The sequence below is a fragment of the Lutra lutra genome, chromosome 9, assembly GCF_902655055.1.
Source record: "Lutra lutra chromosome 9, mLutLut1.2, whole genome shotgun sequence".
Classification (NCBI taxonomy): Eukaryota; Metazoa; Chordata; class Mammalia; order Carnivora; family Mustelidae; genus Lutra; species Lutra lutra.
The window spans coordinates 143014967-143032164 of record NC_062286.1 but is presented as its reverse complement, the minus strand read 5'-3'; the positions used below and the strand labels follow the sequence as shown (position 1 = coordinate 143032164).

Below are 17198 nucleotides of genomic sequence, written 5' to 3'. Positions count from 1 at the left end.
GTAGATCTGCCACCTCACCCAAACCGGGGCTTTCTAGCCGCAGGAGCAAGGCGTGTGGATGGCGTTGCATCTGGCTGTAGAACTTGGCTTCTGGGATACCAGAGAGTGGCCCTGGAAATACCCTTACTGTTGGCATGAATTGTCTCAGAAAAGGGACAGGAAGAGGGGAAAACCCACAGCGTCCAGCCAGCCAGTCATGGCCTTGGGTCAGTGGAGGCAGGAAAAGGGCCAGAGAGGAAGGTCATCCTCACAGTGGGCTCGGGGGGTCGCCTGTGCTTACCGTGGAGCTCAGGGCTGAGCCTTCGCCAGGCCGGAGAGACAGGAAAGCTAGTCCGTGTGTTTTCCTTCCTTAGAACGTGGTGGTTTCAGAAGATCACTTACAGATTAGCTCTTTAACAAAAACAAAGCCCTCAGGCTTGTCGAGGGGTTGAGGGTGACTCCGGGGGGACACGGTCTGCGGGAGGCCGACTCTTGTTGAGCCCCGAGAGGTCCACGTGGCTGAGTTGTGCAGTGGGTCGAAGACGCCACGTTGAAGTGCCTCCTCGGCCACGAAGTCCCCAGAGGACGGAGACCACGTGAGAGACGCCGCGTCTGACACATGGTGAACACTCTCGGAGCACTTGGGTCTAGAGCCGCGGCTAGACCTCAGGCCCTTGGTGGCACTGCCTAGACCTGGCCCCTCTGTGTCCCTGTCACCGGTCCCGGCAAGCGTTACTGCTGCAGCCACGTGCCGTACGTCCCGCACCGAGCTGTAGCTCAGCAGGGCTGTGGGGCTGGAGCGCGCCCCCCGTGGGCACATCCCGGGTCCTGACCGGGGCGCGTTAACGCTTGAGCTGTGCTCGGCTGGTGCCTGTGCGCCACAGGTGGGCCCGCCGTGGTATGGGCTGGGGCCCGCAGTCGGGGTCAGCTGCCGGCACGCTGCTGCGTTGAGTTTCCTTCACGCCGGGAACATTTTAAAAGCCAAGGACTTGAGGGGGTCTCTCACCAGCCCTCGCGGTGAAGAGGCGCCCCTAGTGGGTGGCGGAAGGCCCTCCCTGGAGGTTCTCGGCGAGCAGCCCTGGGAAGCGTGCGGGCCGCTCCCTGGAGGACCGTCCCGGGGCCTGAGAGTGAAGATGAAGAAGCCGGCCTCTCGGGCCCTGGAGGAGCCTCCAGTCGGTCACCAGCATAGAAGCTCACGTGCAGGACGTAGCGTAAGCAGAAGCGTAGGGTCCCCTGGTGACAGCTGCGGGTCACTCCCGCAGCCTCCCTAGAGCCGGGCTAGGGCTCGTCCCGCTGCCTCAGCGGCAGGGTCCACAGCGGGTGAGCTGCCCCGGGAGCAGGCTGGAGGCCGGCGTGGAGGCCCCGCCTGGGCAGGGCTGCCAGGAGCTGGGCTTGGCGTGGAGGCAGGTGCGGGCTCCCCGCAGTGGACGGGTGAGGAGACCCTCCAGCAGAGCCAGGTGGGGGCAGCCCAGCCAGCAGAAGGGCGGGGGTCGCATGGAACGCTTCCAGGGTGACATGGGGACGGGGGGGGGGGGGCACCTGCCTGGTCTGAGCGTGATGGGCACTGGGCACCCAGACGCGCTCGGTGACAGCCACCTGCACTCCTGAAGCTCCCACGCCACCTGAAGGGGCACCCAGACGACCACAGACTTCTGTCCGCAGTAAATACGAGACCGGGCGGGGGGCCTGCGAAACAGTGATGAGAGAGATTCCGTGCATAAGCTTTTAAAGACTTTTTCTAGTTTAAGGGGTTTCTAAATCTAACCCCATTTAGCATATATTTTTTTCGTTTTCCTGATACCGTTATTACCGTCAGTCCCTATGTGTATATCTTATACAGTTCCCCAGCCACACAGCCTGGAGCCCCGGCCAGGTTCTCTACCTGACCTGCTTCACATACCCGAAGCGTGACTTGGTGCTCTCTAGGTCCAAGTGTTCGTGTGTCCTGGTTTCGTGGTGTGTGTGTGTGTGTGCGTGTGTGGAAGGCAGGGCACATGTCCTGGCATGTCGTGTGTGCGCGTATCTGGAAGGCTGGGCGTGGGCCCGTTTCTCCTGTCATGGAGGTCCCTGTCCTCACGGAGTTGGTCTCTGCGTGGCATCCCTTGAAAGCACAGGCCAGGTCCGGGATGGGGGTGGCGTCCCTCAGCAGAACAGCCAGTGGACTCCAGCAGGCGCCGTCCGGCGGGCACTGCCCACAGCCTGGCGGGGGCACCTTTGACTCCCACTGCAGCTCCTTCTCCCAGGGGTGGCCCACGCTGCCCACGGTTGGCACTTGCCTGGGGTCGCACACCCAGTAACTGGTAGTGCCCAGGTCTGCACCTCCCCCGTCTGTCACGCTCCATCTTTGTGCCAGCGTACGGAGCACAGGCCTCGGTGGACACAGGGCTCTGGCTCCGGCGAGCCTCCCGTCTGGGCGGGCGGCCCGCTGTGGAGGCAGGATGAGGTTAGGGAGGAGGTGGCGAGCGTGTCGCAACAGGGCACGCCCGCCCTCCCTGAAGCTCGGCTGGCGGAGGGTCCCTCCATCCCTAGAGACAAGCTACAGGGGCCCTCACCTCCTGGACTCGGGCCCCGTAGATGTCCACTTGCGATTCTCCCCGAAACTCCTGCTGTCCATGCTTGAGAAGCAGGACACAGAGGTGCCTAACCCGGGGACTCCGTGTGCACCTGCCCCTCGGCCAGTGCCGCGTCCTTCCCCGGCGTCATGCTTCCGACGGTAAGCACGGAGCGTGTGTGCACACGTGGCCGCTCCCGGCCTACACACCGGGTGTCCACACAGCATGTCAGAACAACCCAGAGCACGCTCCGCTTCTCTAAGGACGTTTCTGTCCGTGCGCATACGTAGCATTTGTCCACCAGCAATGCCGGGCGGTCTTGTTCTGTTGCACACGTCATTCTTAATGACCGGACAGCCCAGTTTCAGAAGATGCCGGGAAAGCCCGAGTTTCTGATCCAGCTGACGTTGGGCGTTCATCTTACGGTCCCCTGTCGCCCCAACAGGCCTGGACCGCGGGACTCGGGAGTGCGCAGGCCCCGGCCCCGAGCGCCTGTTGACGGCGTTGGGCTTCTAGGAGTGTGTGCGGGGGGCTGGGGCCAGGAGCTTAGTGCGGAGGGCAGGTTTCCTGGAAGCCTGGAAACCCATGGTGCCATCTTCTCCATTCCCATCTACCTGCTTTCTAAGCTGGCGGGAAACTTCTGTGAGGTGCGGTGTCCTCAGGTAAGCGCCCCGGTTGTCCTGCGCGCGTGAAAGCATCTGGGGCTGTGCACGCGTCCTCACGGTCGAGCACGGCATTGAAGTCAATGTACCGCTCTTTCTCCTTCGAAATCAATAAAAGTATTTCCTGGAAACTGGTCCCTGTTTGTTTGAATTTGAACCTGTCACAGGCCCACAGGGAGGGAGGACGGAAGTCTCCATCTGACTGTCGTAAGCCAGCACGACCTGCTCTGGGCACGCAGCCCGGACGAAGATGCGCAGCGCTCCCCTTTGACCGGAAACGTGCGCTGAGCCCAGTGGCTCTTTCCGGGTCTTAGGGATTCAAAATTGGAAAGAGAAGAGTGCGTGCGTGTGTGTGCGTGTGTGTGCGGTGGTCGTGGCGGAGGGTCGGGGAGGTGTATGGTGTCTCCCGTGTATTTGCCACGTCTCTTCCTAGGCAGGTCCTGCGGAATTAGGGTCTCTTAACTCCCACACACTTTCTGTTGAGCAGGAGTGAGAAGTTTGTCCTGATGGACTCAGACGAGAAGAGTTTTCATTTTAAAAAATGAGTAGAGTACCAGATAGCTTTGGGGGTAAGGAGTCCGCTTGCTGGTGGTTTCCAAGCAGTTTTGTCCCGTGCTGTGTCAGGCTTGAGGTATGTGGGGGCGGTCCAGGGCTGTACTTCCCGCCCCTTCACCTTCCCTGGCCTCCCTGTTGCTCAGCACACGGGAACCCCAACCCTGGTCTGGGCCTTGTGTCGGGAAGTCCGTGGACATGACTATGCAGATGTCCCCGTCCCCAGTCCCTGGGTCCACCCACTTTCCTGTATGGGTCTGATTCTAGCCGTGGACACTGAGGCTAGAGAATGCCTCTACCCCAGAGAAAATTCAGGGATGCCTCCGTACAGCTAAGGAGGCTTGTGCAACACATGCAGTGCCCCCTGAAGACCTTCTTGCTCCGGCATTTTGGAGCAGGGGGGTGCAGACACCCTTGTTCCCAGTGATCGCTCCTCTGGAAATGGAGGACGGCGCGCTCAGCTCAGCTCGTGGGGCATTCTCCCACCCACCTGGTAGCTTGTCTCCGTCGGCTTTATGAATTACAAACCTAAGCACCCTCAAAAGGGCAGTGGGTAAGTAAGCATCTCTGCTTCTAGTAATGGACAAAGGGAGGAATTTTGCGAAAGCAGAGAAGCAGCTCCACGCCCTGGGCTGGAGCCCTCGGTCTCCACACTGCAGCCAGTGTGGTCGCCGCCGCCGCCACTGCGGCTTCTCGGACACCCTCTCCTCTCCAGGGGAGCGCTGGGCAGTGGGCAGGCCTGCAGAGGGCCCTGGCTGCGAGGGGGACGTTCTGGAGGAGAGCCAGATCTCTACTGCCTCCCCAGGGGCGGGCACCCAATTGCCCTTGCCACAGTCCCCCTACCTGCCGCCTGCCCTGTGGCAGTAGAGGGCGTGGTCGAGTCTGGGAGACACCCTCAGCTCAGTAAAGATGGATCCTAAGGCCCAAGACAGATGAGTGAATTCTGCTGCTTTCATGGGTGTCCGTTACTGCCTACGTGCTAGTTACACTCCAGATAGTCGCGCACACGAGTCCGGCGATAAGATCTGACTGCTTCCAAACACACATGCATTTTTGTGACCACCCAGTCTGAATTTTAAATACTTGGCAAAATTCAGAGCTAACACTGATACGAGTCAGAGGTTCTTAGATTGCTTACAGGTCACTTCGAGGTTTGTGCAGGTGAGGTGGTCGAGGGTTGAAAGCTACTTCGTTAGCTGCCTGTGTGCGGAGAGCTCGCTGTTCTCAAACGTAAATGCTGAGTAATTTAAGCACCTCTTGGCTGTGATGAATAGGACAGCCAAGTTGGAATCTACAGAGCGAGGCCGAGGTCAGGGTGTAGCGGTGGTTTTCTGCAGCCAGCACGTGAGGCCGTCGGGGGCTTAGGATGGAAGGGCGCACTGCACCAGAGCCGCACACCAGGTCTTCCTGGGTTTAACACAATGGCTTCCCTGTCACGCACAGCTCACTGACCTGAGACTTGACCCCAAGCCACGAGCCCTGACGGTGTGTCCGGAGGTGGCATGGCCCTCTGCCTTGAGTGTGGTCTTGGGGACTTCCCCCTGGACAAGACTCCCCAGCCCTTGCTCACACCCACCCACCCACGTGGCTGAGCACATTCCTTCACTTTGGCTCAGATGTCAGCTTCTTCGGGGAGAGCCAGGCTTCCGGAGCTGCCGTCGAGTGTGGCTGGCAGGTCCAGAAGGGCCGTGAGGGCCATTTTAGCAACTGATCGTACCCAAAATGACCTGAGTAAGCAATGCAACTCTCCGTAAATGGCTGTTACAGTAAAAGAGATGCCATTCTGAGTTAAACTATTGCTAACTCGTGTTAATTAGGAAACAAATGTGATAGATCACCCCTCATGTCTGCTGGGCAGAAATGTTTGGGTAGGACACTCGCGGTGGGCTGCCTGGCCTTCCTGTGTCTACTCCCTCCTGTGCAGCCTCTTCCCTTCCTGGATACGTGGCCTTTATTGGGGGCCGAGGGAGGGGGGCAGGGAGAGGACATTCCAGAAGCGGGGTCTCATGAAGGTCTGGGTGTTAGGAGTGGGGGTCTTCCATGGGCATCTCCACTCTGACAGCCGTGAAGCAGGAGGCCCTTCCCACACGGGAGGGAGGGAGGGTAGCACCATGCTGTGTGCGCAGAGGCTGTCTCCCCAGCTCAGACCTGACTTTGCCTCTCAGGGGCTGGATGGGCCATCTACCACCCTTGTGTGCTCCGTGCGTCAACCCAGCTCTATTGGAATTTGGGAAGATTAGTAGACATTTTAGAATTACATAATTATGTCCAAAAACAACTATTTGAAGACACCTGTGATCATCTTTAAAACCAGAAAGAATGGGAAGACAGTACTGATTTTCAGTAAGTGAAAGGTGGCACATACAGCAGAGATAGGTGTGTACTACGGGAACGTCGGCTTATCAGTGAGTGTATACAGTTTGACTTTAAGTATCTTTCACTGTTGACAAATTTTTGTTTGTGTATCCTTTCTCCCTAAAATTACTCTTTTGTGATTTGGGTTTTTTTGTTCCTCTTTTGGTATTCTGGATTTATGAGTGTGGGGTAGAGAATCATTATTGAAATACTAACATTCCTGGAAAGATGTGTGAGTTAGAATGGAATAATCTTTTTACTTAAGAAATGACTATGTTAAGAGCTGTCCTGTGCCCAGAAGCCGCAGTGTCTTCCGCGTGGCCTGGTGTCCCGCTGGTTTTCTGAACACTCTGGGCTGCTTGTCCCCGCGCTGGCCTGTCCTGGCAAAGACCGTGAGCATCTGGTTAAGTTAATGTTGATGGGAGCGTCTCTCTAAACCCAGAAGAACATTCACTTCAGCCATTTCAGTCAGCCCGGTCCTTCCCGTTCACCGGAACCTGGATGCCAGCAGCTGCTGAACTTCCCTAATGGCGTGTGCAGAGGTTAGCGTCGTAACCAGGCTGTAGGCCTGGCCCTCTGCTTCGAACCTACAGCCTCATTTACATAGTGCAAATCCTTAGTTAAGATGGGACGGGCCTGTTGCCTTTCTGACGTGTTAGCAAGAGGCAAATAAAAGAACACAGCTATGATTTTGTGGCAGGTCCTCCTAGTACGTCTGTGCCTTACACCCTGGGGCTTAGCAGATGTTGACGGACGGCTGCATGATGGCCTTCCCCATGCCCTCTGTCACGCTGTCGCTTCGGCTTTGTATCTCAGGTTTGGATCTGTAGCATAACTTCTGACAGTCGGGGTGAGTTGACCCCGGGAGCTGGGCCCTGGGCTCTGTGGTTGTGCTGCGGGGGCCGGGCCGCCGGTCAGTGTGGGCTCGGACCCACGGTCTTGGGCAGTAAGCACTTCAGCTCTTCCAACCCTTGATTTTACTTTGCCAGTGAGTCCCTTCCTCCTGCCTGCTGAGACGCGCTCACGACCGCTGTCCGTGGGGTTTGCCCCTGAAGAGCAAAGGCTGAAGTTAGATTCTAAAATGTGCACAACCGTTTTGTTTTTCAGGTCTTGAGTCGCCGCGTCCCAACATAATCCTTGGGTTAGTAATCTGCCAGAGAATAAAGCGTCCTTCAGGTGCGGGAGAATTAGATAAAGTAGAGGAGAAGCGGACCCGCCCTCAGACCCAGGAAGAGACAGAAGTTTCGGTGTATCCCAAAGTGTCCGTGGCCCCACAGTCCGAGAGGAAGCCCCCCAGGTTCCAGGTGGGCTCCGGGGACATGGCTGTCAGCACCACACCCCCGGGGACTCCTCCACCGCCGCCCCCGCTGCCGGAGCCCCCTGCTGCGTCAGCTTCGTCATCCGTGCTGAAAATACTGTCCTCGCTCAAACCAGGAGCCCCGAGCACTGTCCCCGCAGCACCCGCCGCGGCGGCTCTCCCGACGGCCGCTCCTTCGGCCAATTCCTCCGCCTCCAAAACAGCCTCACCCCTGGAACACATCCTGCAGACGCTGTTCGGGAAGAAGAAGTCTTTCGACCCCCCTGCCAGAGAGCCTGCGGAGTCGGCCCCGGCCTCCCACCCAGGCCCCAAAGCCAAGGCTGACAGCGGGCTGCCCGCGGCGCCTTTGCTGGATCCGATCGTGGAGCAGTTCGGTCAGTTCTCCAAAGACCGAGCCCTGGAGGACGAGGAAGATGACCGACCCTATGACCCCGAAGAGGAGTACGGTCCCGAGAGAGCCTTCGGCGCGCAGCTGGAGCGAGGGAGGCGCCCTGACGTGGAGAAGGCCCCCGAGACCGCCGAGCGGGAAGAAGTGGCCTACGACCCGGAGGATGAGACCATTTTAGAAGAAGCCACAGTGGCCATCGACGACCTGCCGAACCGGATGTGTGCGGACGGGAAGGGCGGCGGGGCGGACAGGCCCGCTGAGCCCACGGCCCCCGGGGCGGCCCCCTCTCTGGTGGAGCAGCAGCAGATGATCGAGGAACTCAACAAGCAGATCGAGGAGCAGAAGAGGCAAGTGGCGGAGCAGGAGGCAGCGCTGCGGCAGCAGAGGGCTGCCGTGGGCGCCTCCATGGCGCACTTCTCCGTGGCCGACGCACTCATGTCGCCGCCCCCAAAGGCCTCCCTGCCTCAGGCCGAGCTGTTCCCGCAAGAGCAGCAGCTCACGGGCCGCCCGGCCGCGCTCCCCGGTGCCCCTCCCGCAGCAGGCCCCGGCTGTGACCCACGACAGAGTCGGGACCCACGGCAGGCCCGGCGGCTAGCCGCGGAGCACTGCGAGAGCGAAGCCGCCTCCAGGCCCCCCGCAGCCCGTGAGGACGGTGCAGAGGCCGCCCTGCCCGCCAAGCCAGATGGCCCCAACCACGAGCCCTCCCTGAGCCCGGTCGCTCTGCCTGCAGACGGTGGCCCTCCCCCAGCGGGCTCAGGCAGCGCGCCCAGACCTGCCCGCAAGGTGCTGCTGCCCACGCCCCCCAGCTCCGCCTTCCAGCCTGGCTTCCCTCTGCAGAGCGACACGCAGAGTTTTCCCTCTCCGGGAGCGAGGGACCCTTTCTCAGCTCCAGTGTGTGCCGCTCAGGAAAAGTACGAGGATCCGAGAAATGCTCAGTTTGCTGAAAAAGGTGACCCCCCTGCAGTTGAAGCCGAAGGAGACAGAGAGCCGCCGTGCAGACCCGGTGAGGGGGCCGCCGCGTTCTCCTCAGCTGGACAGAGAGGAGGGGCCCCTCTGCCCCCATCTCAGGGCCAGCGTGAGCCAGCACCACGTACGTTTGGGACATCGGGGCTTCATGGCCCCAGTTTCCCAGGACCAAGGGTGCCAGCCCCTCCGTTTTCAGAAGAGAATATCGTTTCTAATAGCGATGGGCCACGAGGGCCTCCCCCGGCCAGATTCGGGGCCCAAAAGGGTCCCATCCCTTCCTTGTTCTCAGGGCCACATGGGCCCCCTCCCTATGGGGACAGCAGGGGTCCCTCCCCTTCCCACCTTGGGGGGCCCAGAGGATCAGCACCACCCCAATTTGAGGAGCGAAAGGACCCCCACGGGGAGAAAAGAGAATTCCAGGACAGCCCCTACGATGAGATGGCCGGCCCTGCCCCTCAGTTTGAAGGAGCAGAACAATCCCAGTTCGTGGGAGGTCGAGGCGCCGGGCCATTCCAGTTTGGAGGCCAGAGAAGGCCTCTGCTGTCACAGTTTAAAGGACCCCGAGGGGGTCCCCCTCCCTCTCAGTTTGGCGGTCAGAGAGGGCCCCCCCCCGGCCACTTTGTGGGCCCGAGGGGGCCACATCCCAATCAGTTTGAAGGACCCAGAGGCCAAGCGCCAAATTTCATGCCGGGACCCAGGGGGGTTCAGCCTCAGCCATTCGAGGAGCAGAGGGTGAGCTCACCGCCAAGGTTTGCTAACCCCCGCGCGCCCGCACCCCTCCCGTTTGGCGGACCGAGGGGGTCTGTGCCCTTTCCCGAGAAGAGCGAGCCCACGCCTCCCCGCTTCCACTTCCAGGGCCCGCCGGCGCCGGGGCTGAAGGCAGCCCCCCGGCCGCTGCTGGAGCTGCCCAGTCACCCGCCGCCACACAGGCCCGAGCGCTGGGACGAGGCGCCTGCGCAGGGCCCTGAGTCTGAGTTCCGAGAGGGCAAGAGCCACGACTACAGGAGCCCGGCCTTTGAAGGGCGGTCGAGGGAGCGGTTCGAAGCGGGGCCCAAAGAAAAGCCTCTAGATGAGCCCGAAGCCGCGCCCGAGAGCCGGCCCGGCCGGGCCCTGGACGAGCGCCGGCGCGAGCGAGGGCGGCGCTGGAGCCGGGAGCGGGACTGGGAAAGGGGCCACGAGCGGGGCCGGCACCGCGACAAGGACCCCGGCCGCGAGTGGGACCGGAGTCGGGAGCGTGGTGCAGACAGGGATCGGGGGCGGGAGCCGGAGCGGGCGTCCGAGTGGGGCCGGAGCCGCGAGCGCAGCAGGAACCGGGAGCGGGAGCGCCGGCGGGAGCGGGAGCGGTCTCGCAGCAGGGAGCGCGGCCGGGACCGGACCCGCGAGCACGGCCGGGAGCGCAAGGACCGCAGCAAAAGCAAGGAGGGCTCCCGGGACCCGAAAGCGGACGCCCCTCGGGCCGCCACTCCTGCGGGGCAGAACTAGTGGCCGGCTGCGGCTGCTCCGGCCCGGGCCTCCCCGCAGCCGCCCTCCAGGAGAGCCGGCGTGGGCGTTGTGGTGAGCGCGTGAGCTGTGAACTTAGATGCAGAATAGAATATCCTGGACTTCAGAAATTACTGTAATTTTGTGTATAGTGGTTTCTTACAAAATTTCACGTCTTTGTGACTCAGATGCTTTTTAAAAACTAAGAACTCGGTATTTCCATTTAAAATTACTGAAATGGGAATGTGTCTACAGAAGCATATTGCTTTTTCAGATTATAAAGTTATCTTTTCCAATAACTTGATTATAGTAAATTTTAAGGGAATTTCCGTGGACCTTAGAGCCATACCTGTACTGAGATCTGCTCTGTATCTGTTTCTAAAAGCTGCTGTCACAGGCCGGCTCGCACCAAAGCCTGGGGAGAAGGCCGGCTGCTCCGGCGGCTGCTCCTGGGGCGAGCGGAGGGACGGAGCTTTACAGATGCGCTGTCTTTTGTCACAAGGAAATTTGAATTACAAATTTCAACCAGGAAACAGAACGTTTCTTAGTTTTGCTGGTTTTGTATATCACCTTATACATTTTTTTCCTCAAAGACAGGATTGAAAGCAACATCTGTCCTAGTAGAAACTGTTGCATTTTTTAAATAGCAATTCATTGAAAAAGGCGTAACCTTTACCAGCCTAAAAAAAGTGAGAAAGGAAGCCAATTAAGTGTTCTTTAAAACGGGGGTGGGGGTGGGGGTTGACTTTGATTTTCATAATCAGGAGCACTTTCATTTGTGAGGCGACATCCCCACAGTCCTTCCTGTGGCCCAGGGAAAGCGTGCCCGCCCCAGGCTGCTACCCTGTCCGTGATGCGTTGTAAAGTCTGTCATTGAAAGTGGGACGGTATTTGTGTGCAGTCTGAGACGGAGGATGGTGACGTGCTGTCGCTCGACGACAGCAGAGGGGAAGCTGCTCCTTGTCGCACATCGTCAAGTACTTCTGAAGCAGGAAGCAGAGAGACCCTTGCTAATTTATTTGACTGTACAAATAAATACACTTTGATAATTTTTTATATTTTCATAAACTTACTTTTGCAAGTGTAAAATTAGAGAATTTCATTCATTCTTTGGAGTCTCTTCCATTGTACATCACTACGGATTTTTCACTTTCTAGCACAAACGTTCAAACGATAAGAATGAACACGGAGAACTTGGTGACTCATGTGACCCGTTCCAGACCCAGTGTCAGTAGGTTAAATTGCATTGAAGCGGCGTCAATTCCAACATCTATATGATGTGAAGGGTTTTTTACATGTAAAACAAATTTTTCTAATTTAAATACACAAATGTAAAAATCAAGTGTGTTTCTTTAGGTTTACTTGATAGAAATTTCTGTAAATTGTATTTTATATTGCAAAGTATGATATCACTGTACATTAAAACATGTGGCTCCATAGGTTTTGTTACTCGAGGTAGAATAAATGTCTACAGAAGGTTTTCTGTCCCTTGTGTGCTCTCACTCTTCCCCGCTGGGACTTTGGGGCTAGACCGGTGCGGGGGGGGGGGGGGGCACGACCATGTGTCCTCAGGCAGCAGACAACCTCTGGCCTTGAGTTGGGTGACCCGCCCTGCAGCTCTTTATGCTCAGCGTGTGGCTGGACATGCCCAGTGCTGCTCAGGGAGCACGTGGCGAGGCGGCGTGCGTGGCGGTGGCCCGGCCAGCAGGCTGACGAGGACCCTTCAGGGCTCCGGGAACCTGCCCGCGGCCACGGCTGGAGCAGAGGTGAAGGCAGCTCGTCACGCTACCCGTAGCTGCCCTCAGTCTGGTGACGCCTTGCCCGAACTTCCCTTTCTCAACTTGAGCCCCCCTACTCTGTTGTGGGCAGAAGCGAGGACATCCCTTCCGGCAGGACAGGCTCCCGTCCCAGCGGAGCTCAAGCCAACCCCGGGGGCAGAGGGGCAGCCCACAAAAGCCCCTGGAACCTGCTGGGGAGTCTGAGGGGCCAGCCCTGACCACGTGGAGGGCCGCTCTCCAGAGAACTGCTGGCCACCCAGACCCTGCAGGTCGGAGGACCCAGCTCTGCAGGACAGACGCTGAGGAGTGCCGAGCACGGCGCCCTGGAGCCATGAGCCCTCGGGCCGGCGGGCTGCCGCCAGAGGGATCTCCCCGAAATGTCAGAAAACTGGGTCCCATGCTAAAATCCTTGGTCCATCGTCTACTCAGACGCTTGGCCTCGTGTGTGTTCACCCCAAAGCCCGTCTTCCAGAGGCTCCACGTAGCCCTCCCTGCACCACCAGGCAGCGCCGTCCTCACCCTGCCATCTGTCGCGCCCATCAGTCCTCCAACCTGCGACCCCATGCAGCCAGTGTCGCCCACAGTCGGGGACCCACGAGCTGTGTGTGGCTCTCCAGAAGCCCGACTAGCGAGGGGTCCTGCTTGAGGACGTGGCCAGGCAGGGCAGTCCCTGGGACCCGAAAGCCACGGTGTCACCTGGTGGGGGTGCCACCAGGCTGTGGCCCCTAGTCCTGGTGCTTCGCCGGCTGGGCTGCACGGTGCAGAGGCAGCTGTAAGGGAGTATGAAAGGAGCACCTTCACCAGAGTGCTGGGAGAGGCTGGGCCTCCACGGGGACAACACTGAAGAGACTGGGCACCCTCCCCAGCTCCACCCCCCACCCCACTAGTCCAGGGACCTGCCTAGAGGCAGTGCCGGGTAGGGGGTGAGGCCCACAGGGACTGCTCTTGAAGGGGCCCTGAGCAGAGGCCAGACAAGCACAGGCCCCTATGGACAAGCCCAACTGAGGGCCTTGGAGGGGAAGGAGGGAAGGGGGACCTCCGCCCCCGGGCTTTTGGGTCTCCCTGTGAGGCATGTGGTATGCACTTACCATAGGACCCTGGGGGGAAAACAGGAGCACTGAGAGGCCCTGTGACTTGAAACCCAGCAGTAACTATTGGTAACATTTGTCTGTTTCCTTGAATCTTCTTCCCCTGTTTTTCTTTCACAAAATTGGGATTCTATACTTTTTTTTTTTAAGATTCTATTTATTTGACAAACAGAGATCACGAGTAGGCAGAGAGGCAGCCAGAGAGAGAAAGAGGAGGAAGCAGGCTCCCTGATGAGCAGAGAGTCCGATGTGGGGCTCGATCCCAGCACCCCGAGATCATCACCTGAGCGGAAGGCAGAGGCTCAACCCACTGAGCCACCCAGGCGCCCCAGGATTCTACACATTCTTATATGTTTTTTTTTCATTTGTCTTATCCTGGATGATTCCCAAAGGCATCCAGTATTCATCAAAAGCATTATTTGTGTTTTTCCGCATTGTTCAAAATGTTCATGTCCTTGTAGTTTGCGGAGAATGAATGCTCCCTGTAGGTCTCTGGGGTCCTAAGTGTCCACTCAGGAGAAGAGGAAATGAAAGTAGGGTATTAAGTAAACCAAGATATACCCCCGGGGTGGGGGGGATGCGGTCATCCATAAACAAGCATTCCTGGTGGTATCTCTGGCCCCTTTTTTCTGTGCTTGTGGTGCTGATGCTGACGGCTGTATCACCAGGGAAAACATTTAGGAAATGCCCAACGAACAGAGATTTTAAACAGAGCTTTGTCTGTGTGCCTCACGCAAACCTAGAGGCAGGGAGTTGCAAGGGGCAGAGTGGCCTTGGTGTCACGGACAGCCGGTCCTCGTGGCTGCAAGAAGGCTGCCTAGGCAGGCATCACCTCAGCCCCGCAGAGCCTCGCAGGGCCTCACCTGCCCCGCCTGCGCGCTGTTCACAGCTTCTGGTTCCACGTTGTTGGCTGTGGGCAGTGCCACACGGCCACCCCTAGGGCAACGCCACAAATCGCAGACAGCCAGTGAACACGGAGGGGCTGAGCCACCATGGACACAGCGTGGGTCAGCGCAGCGGGTCAGGCCCGGGCACAAGCACCCGCTGCCGCAGGAAGGGCAGGAGCAACCAGGCCATCCCCGGTAAGACTCACCAGTTTCCGAGCAGTGATGTCTCCAGCTAAATGCCAACCGCCCCCCCGCGCGGCCACCAGGACAGCCCCCAGAATGGACCCCAGCGCGGCCCCCAGGACGGACCCCAGCGCGGACCCCAGCGCGGCCCCCAGGACGGACCCCAGCGCGGACCCCAGCGAGGCCCCCAGGACGGCGGCCAGTGCGGACCCCAGGACGGCCCCCAGGATGGACCCCAGCGCGGCCCCTAGCGCGGCGCCCAGAACGGACCCCAGCGAGGCCCCCAGGACGGCCCCCAGGATGGACCCCAGCGCGGCCCCTAGCGCGGCGCCCAGAACGGACCCCAGCGAGGCCCCCAGGACGGACCCCAGCGCGGACCCCAGGAGGCCCTCAGGACGGACCCCAGCGCGGACCCCAGCGAGGCCCCCAGGACGGACCCCAGCGAGGCCCCCAGGACGGCCCCCAGCGCGGCCCCCAGGACGGCCCCCAGGACGGACCCCAGCGCGGACCCCAGCGAGGCCCCCAGGACGGACCCCAGCGAGGCCCCCAGGATGGCCCCCAGCGCGGCCCCCAGCGCGGCCCCCAAGACGGTCCCCAGCGCGGCCCCCAGAACGGACCCCAGCGCGGCCCCTAGCGCGGCGCCCAGAACGGACCCCAGCGAGGCCCCCAGGACTGCCCCCAGCGCGGCCCCCAGCGCGGCCCCCAGGACGGTCCCCAGCACGGCCCCCAGGACGGTCCCCAGCGCGGCGCCCAGAACGGACCCCAGCGAGGCCCCCAGGACGGACCCCAGCGCGGACCCCAGCGCGGACCCCAGGACGGACCCCAGCGAGGCCCCCAGGACGGCGGCCAGCACGGACCCCAGGACAGCCCCCAGAACGGACCCCAGCGAGGCCCCCAGGACGGACCCCAGCACGGACCCCAGCGAGGCCCCCAGGACGGACCCCAGCGCGGACCCCAGCGCGGACCCCAGCGCGGCCCCCAGGACGGACCCCAGCGAGGCCCCCAGAACGGACCCCAGCACGGACCCCAGCGAGGCCCCCAGGACGGACCCCAGCGCGGACCCCAGCGCGGACCCCAGCGCGGCCCCCAGGACGGACCCCAGCGCGGACCCCAGCGCGGACCCCAGGATGGTCCCCAGGGCGGCCCCCAGAACGGACCCCAGCGAGGCCCCCAGGACGGCCCCCAGCGCGGCCCCCAGCGCGGCCCCCAGGACGGTCCCCAGCGCGGCCCCCAGAACGGACCCCAGCGCGGCCCCCAGGACGGCCCCCCATAGTTCGGCACAGAGCACCGCACGACCCCCAGCAAGAACCTCCCACCCGAACACTGACCTCAGCACCGCCCGCAGCTCGGCCCCTAGCACCGCCCCCCCGCACCGCCCCCCAACCCCGCCCCCGGCACCGCCCCTAGCTCGCCCCCCAGCACCGCCCCCAGGACGGCCCCAGCATGGACCTCAGCACGGACCCCAGCACCGCGCCCAGCACCGCCCCCAGCACACCCCGAAGCCTTGCTCTAAGCCACTCCTTAAACCACGTTTCCAGGGTGCCTGGGTGGCTCAGTGGGTTAAGCCTTTGCCTTTGGCTTAGGTCCTGGTCTCAGGGTCCTAAGATTGAGCCCTGCTCAGCAGGGAACGTGCTATCCCCTGTGCCTCTCTGCCTGCTTGTGATCTCTCTGTCAAATAGATAAACAAGATTTTTTTTTTAAATAATAAATAAATAAATAAATAAATAAACCATATTTTCTAAACTAGGACAACGGCAAAATCACGCCCCCACCTAACCGGACGCAGCCATCCTGAAAACGGGCCAATCCCAGGAGAAGACAGTCTCCCAAAACGAGCAGGGTCAAGGTCATCCACAGCTGCTGTGGTCCTCATCTCCACAGCTGGCCACAAGGCCTTCTTCACCACCCAGTCTGTGCTCCCGGGCCGGGACTCCCTGCCTGGTGGGAGCCCGGAAGACTGCGAAGCCCGCCTGAATCGCGTCCTTGTACTTTTGCAGCAGCTGCAATCACAAGACTTGGGGGCACAGGGAGGTGCCCTGGGAATCCTCCTGCATTCTGGGCACGTGCTGCAGACCCTCTGCCCCTTGACAGGCAGGCCCAATCAGCCTGACCCATACAGTGTCCCTTCTTTGCTCCTTGACTCACTGGCACAAAGGGTCCCACGTGGCCAGATGGCCACCCCAGGCGACAGCCCAGTGAGACCATCACTGCGTCCTCTGGATGAGGCTCTCTTCCGCTTGAACTGAGCCTTCTAGAACCAGAAGTTGCAGGAACTGGCAGCAGAGATCCAGCTCGTGGACCAGGAGGGGAACGGTGAGAGGAGCCACCCCATCTCCAGCTCTTGACTCCCAGATCCGTGAATCCCGGCTGTGCAGGAGTGTGACAAGCTGTTTGCTGACCTCTAGCATGCGCTGTGCCCCAGAAGCGCCACCCAGCCCTGCAGATGCGGCCACCGAGCCCGCGCGGTGATGGAATCTGCAAAAGGCCAAACGACCAAAATCCAGAACATGGACCCCGAAGGCTGGTGAGGGCATGGGGCCTCAGGCGCCCTCATCCACCCAGTGTGAGCACGACCTGGGGCAGCCAGCTTGGAAGGCGGTTTGGTGGTTCCTTACAAAAGTCTTAGAATGCGATCCGCAGCCACTCCCGTTGGTGTGTGTCCAAGGAAGGAGAAAACTCTTGTCCACACGAACACCTGTACATGGATGTTTGGCAGCTTTATTCATAACCGCCGAAGCTCAGAAGCAGCCAAGACGTCCTTCAGCAAGTGACAGACACTGTGTGGGCCGTCCAGCCCGCGGAATACTATCCAGGGCTAAAAAGAAATGAGCCGTCAGAGCCTGAGAAGACACGGGGGAACTTTAACGGCATCTAACAAAGGGAAAGAAGCCAGTCAGAAAAGGCCCCGCACTGGGTGATACCGAAGACACGGTGGGAAAACAAAGATCAGGGGCTTCCGGGGGAAAGGGAGGGAGGGATGAGCAGGCACAACACAGAGGAGTTTTAAGGAA

The 17198-nt window shown here is 60.3% G+C and overlaps 1 protein-coding gene across 5 annotated transcripts in view; it reads left to right on the top strand.

The window, feature by feature from the left end:
• The window catches only part of DIDO1 (death inducer-obliterator 1), a 49302-nt gene extending 37573 nt beyond the window's left edge, over positions 1 to 11729 (top strand). For all 5 annotated transcript variants that reach the window (XM_047745521.1, XM_047745523.1, XM_047745520.1 and 2 more), the window contains exon 17: positions 7208 to 11729. In XM_047745521.1, coding sequence (XP_047601477.1) covers positions 7208 to 10254 — 3047 coding nt within the window. In that variant the 3' untranslated portion in view covers positions 10255 to 11729. The remainder of the gene's footprint in view (positions 1 to 7207) is intronic.
• The last annotated feature ends 5469 nt before the right edge of the window (positions 11730 to 17198 follow it).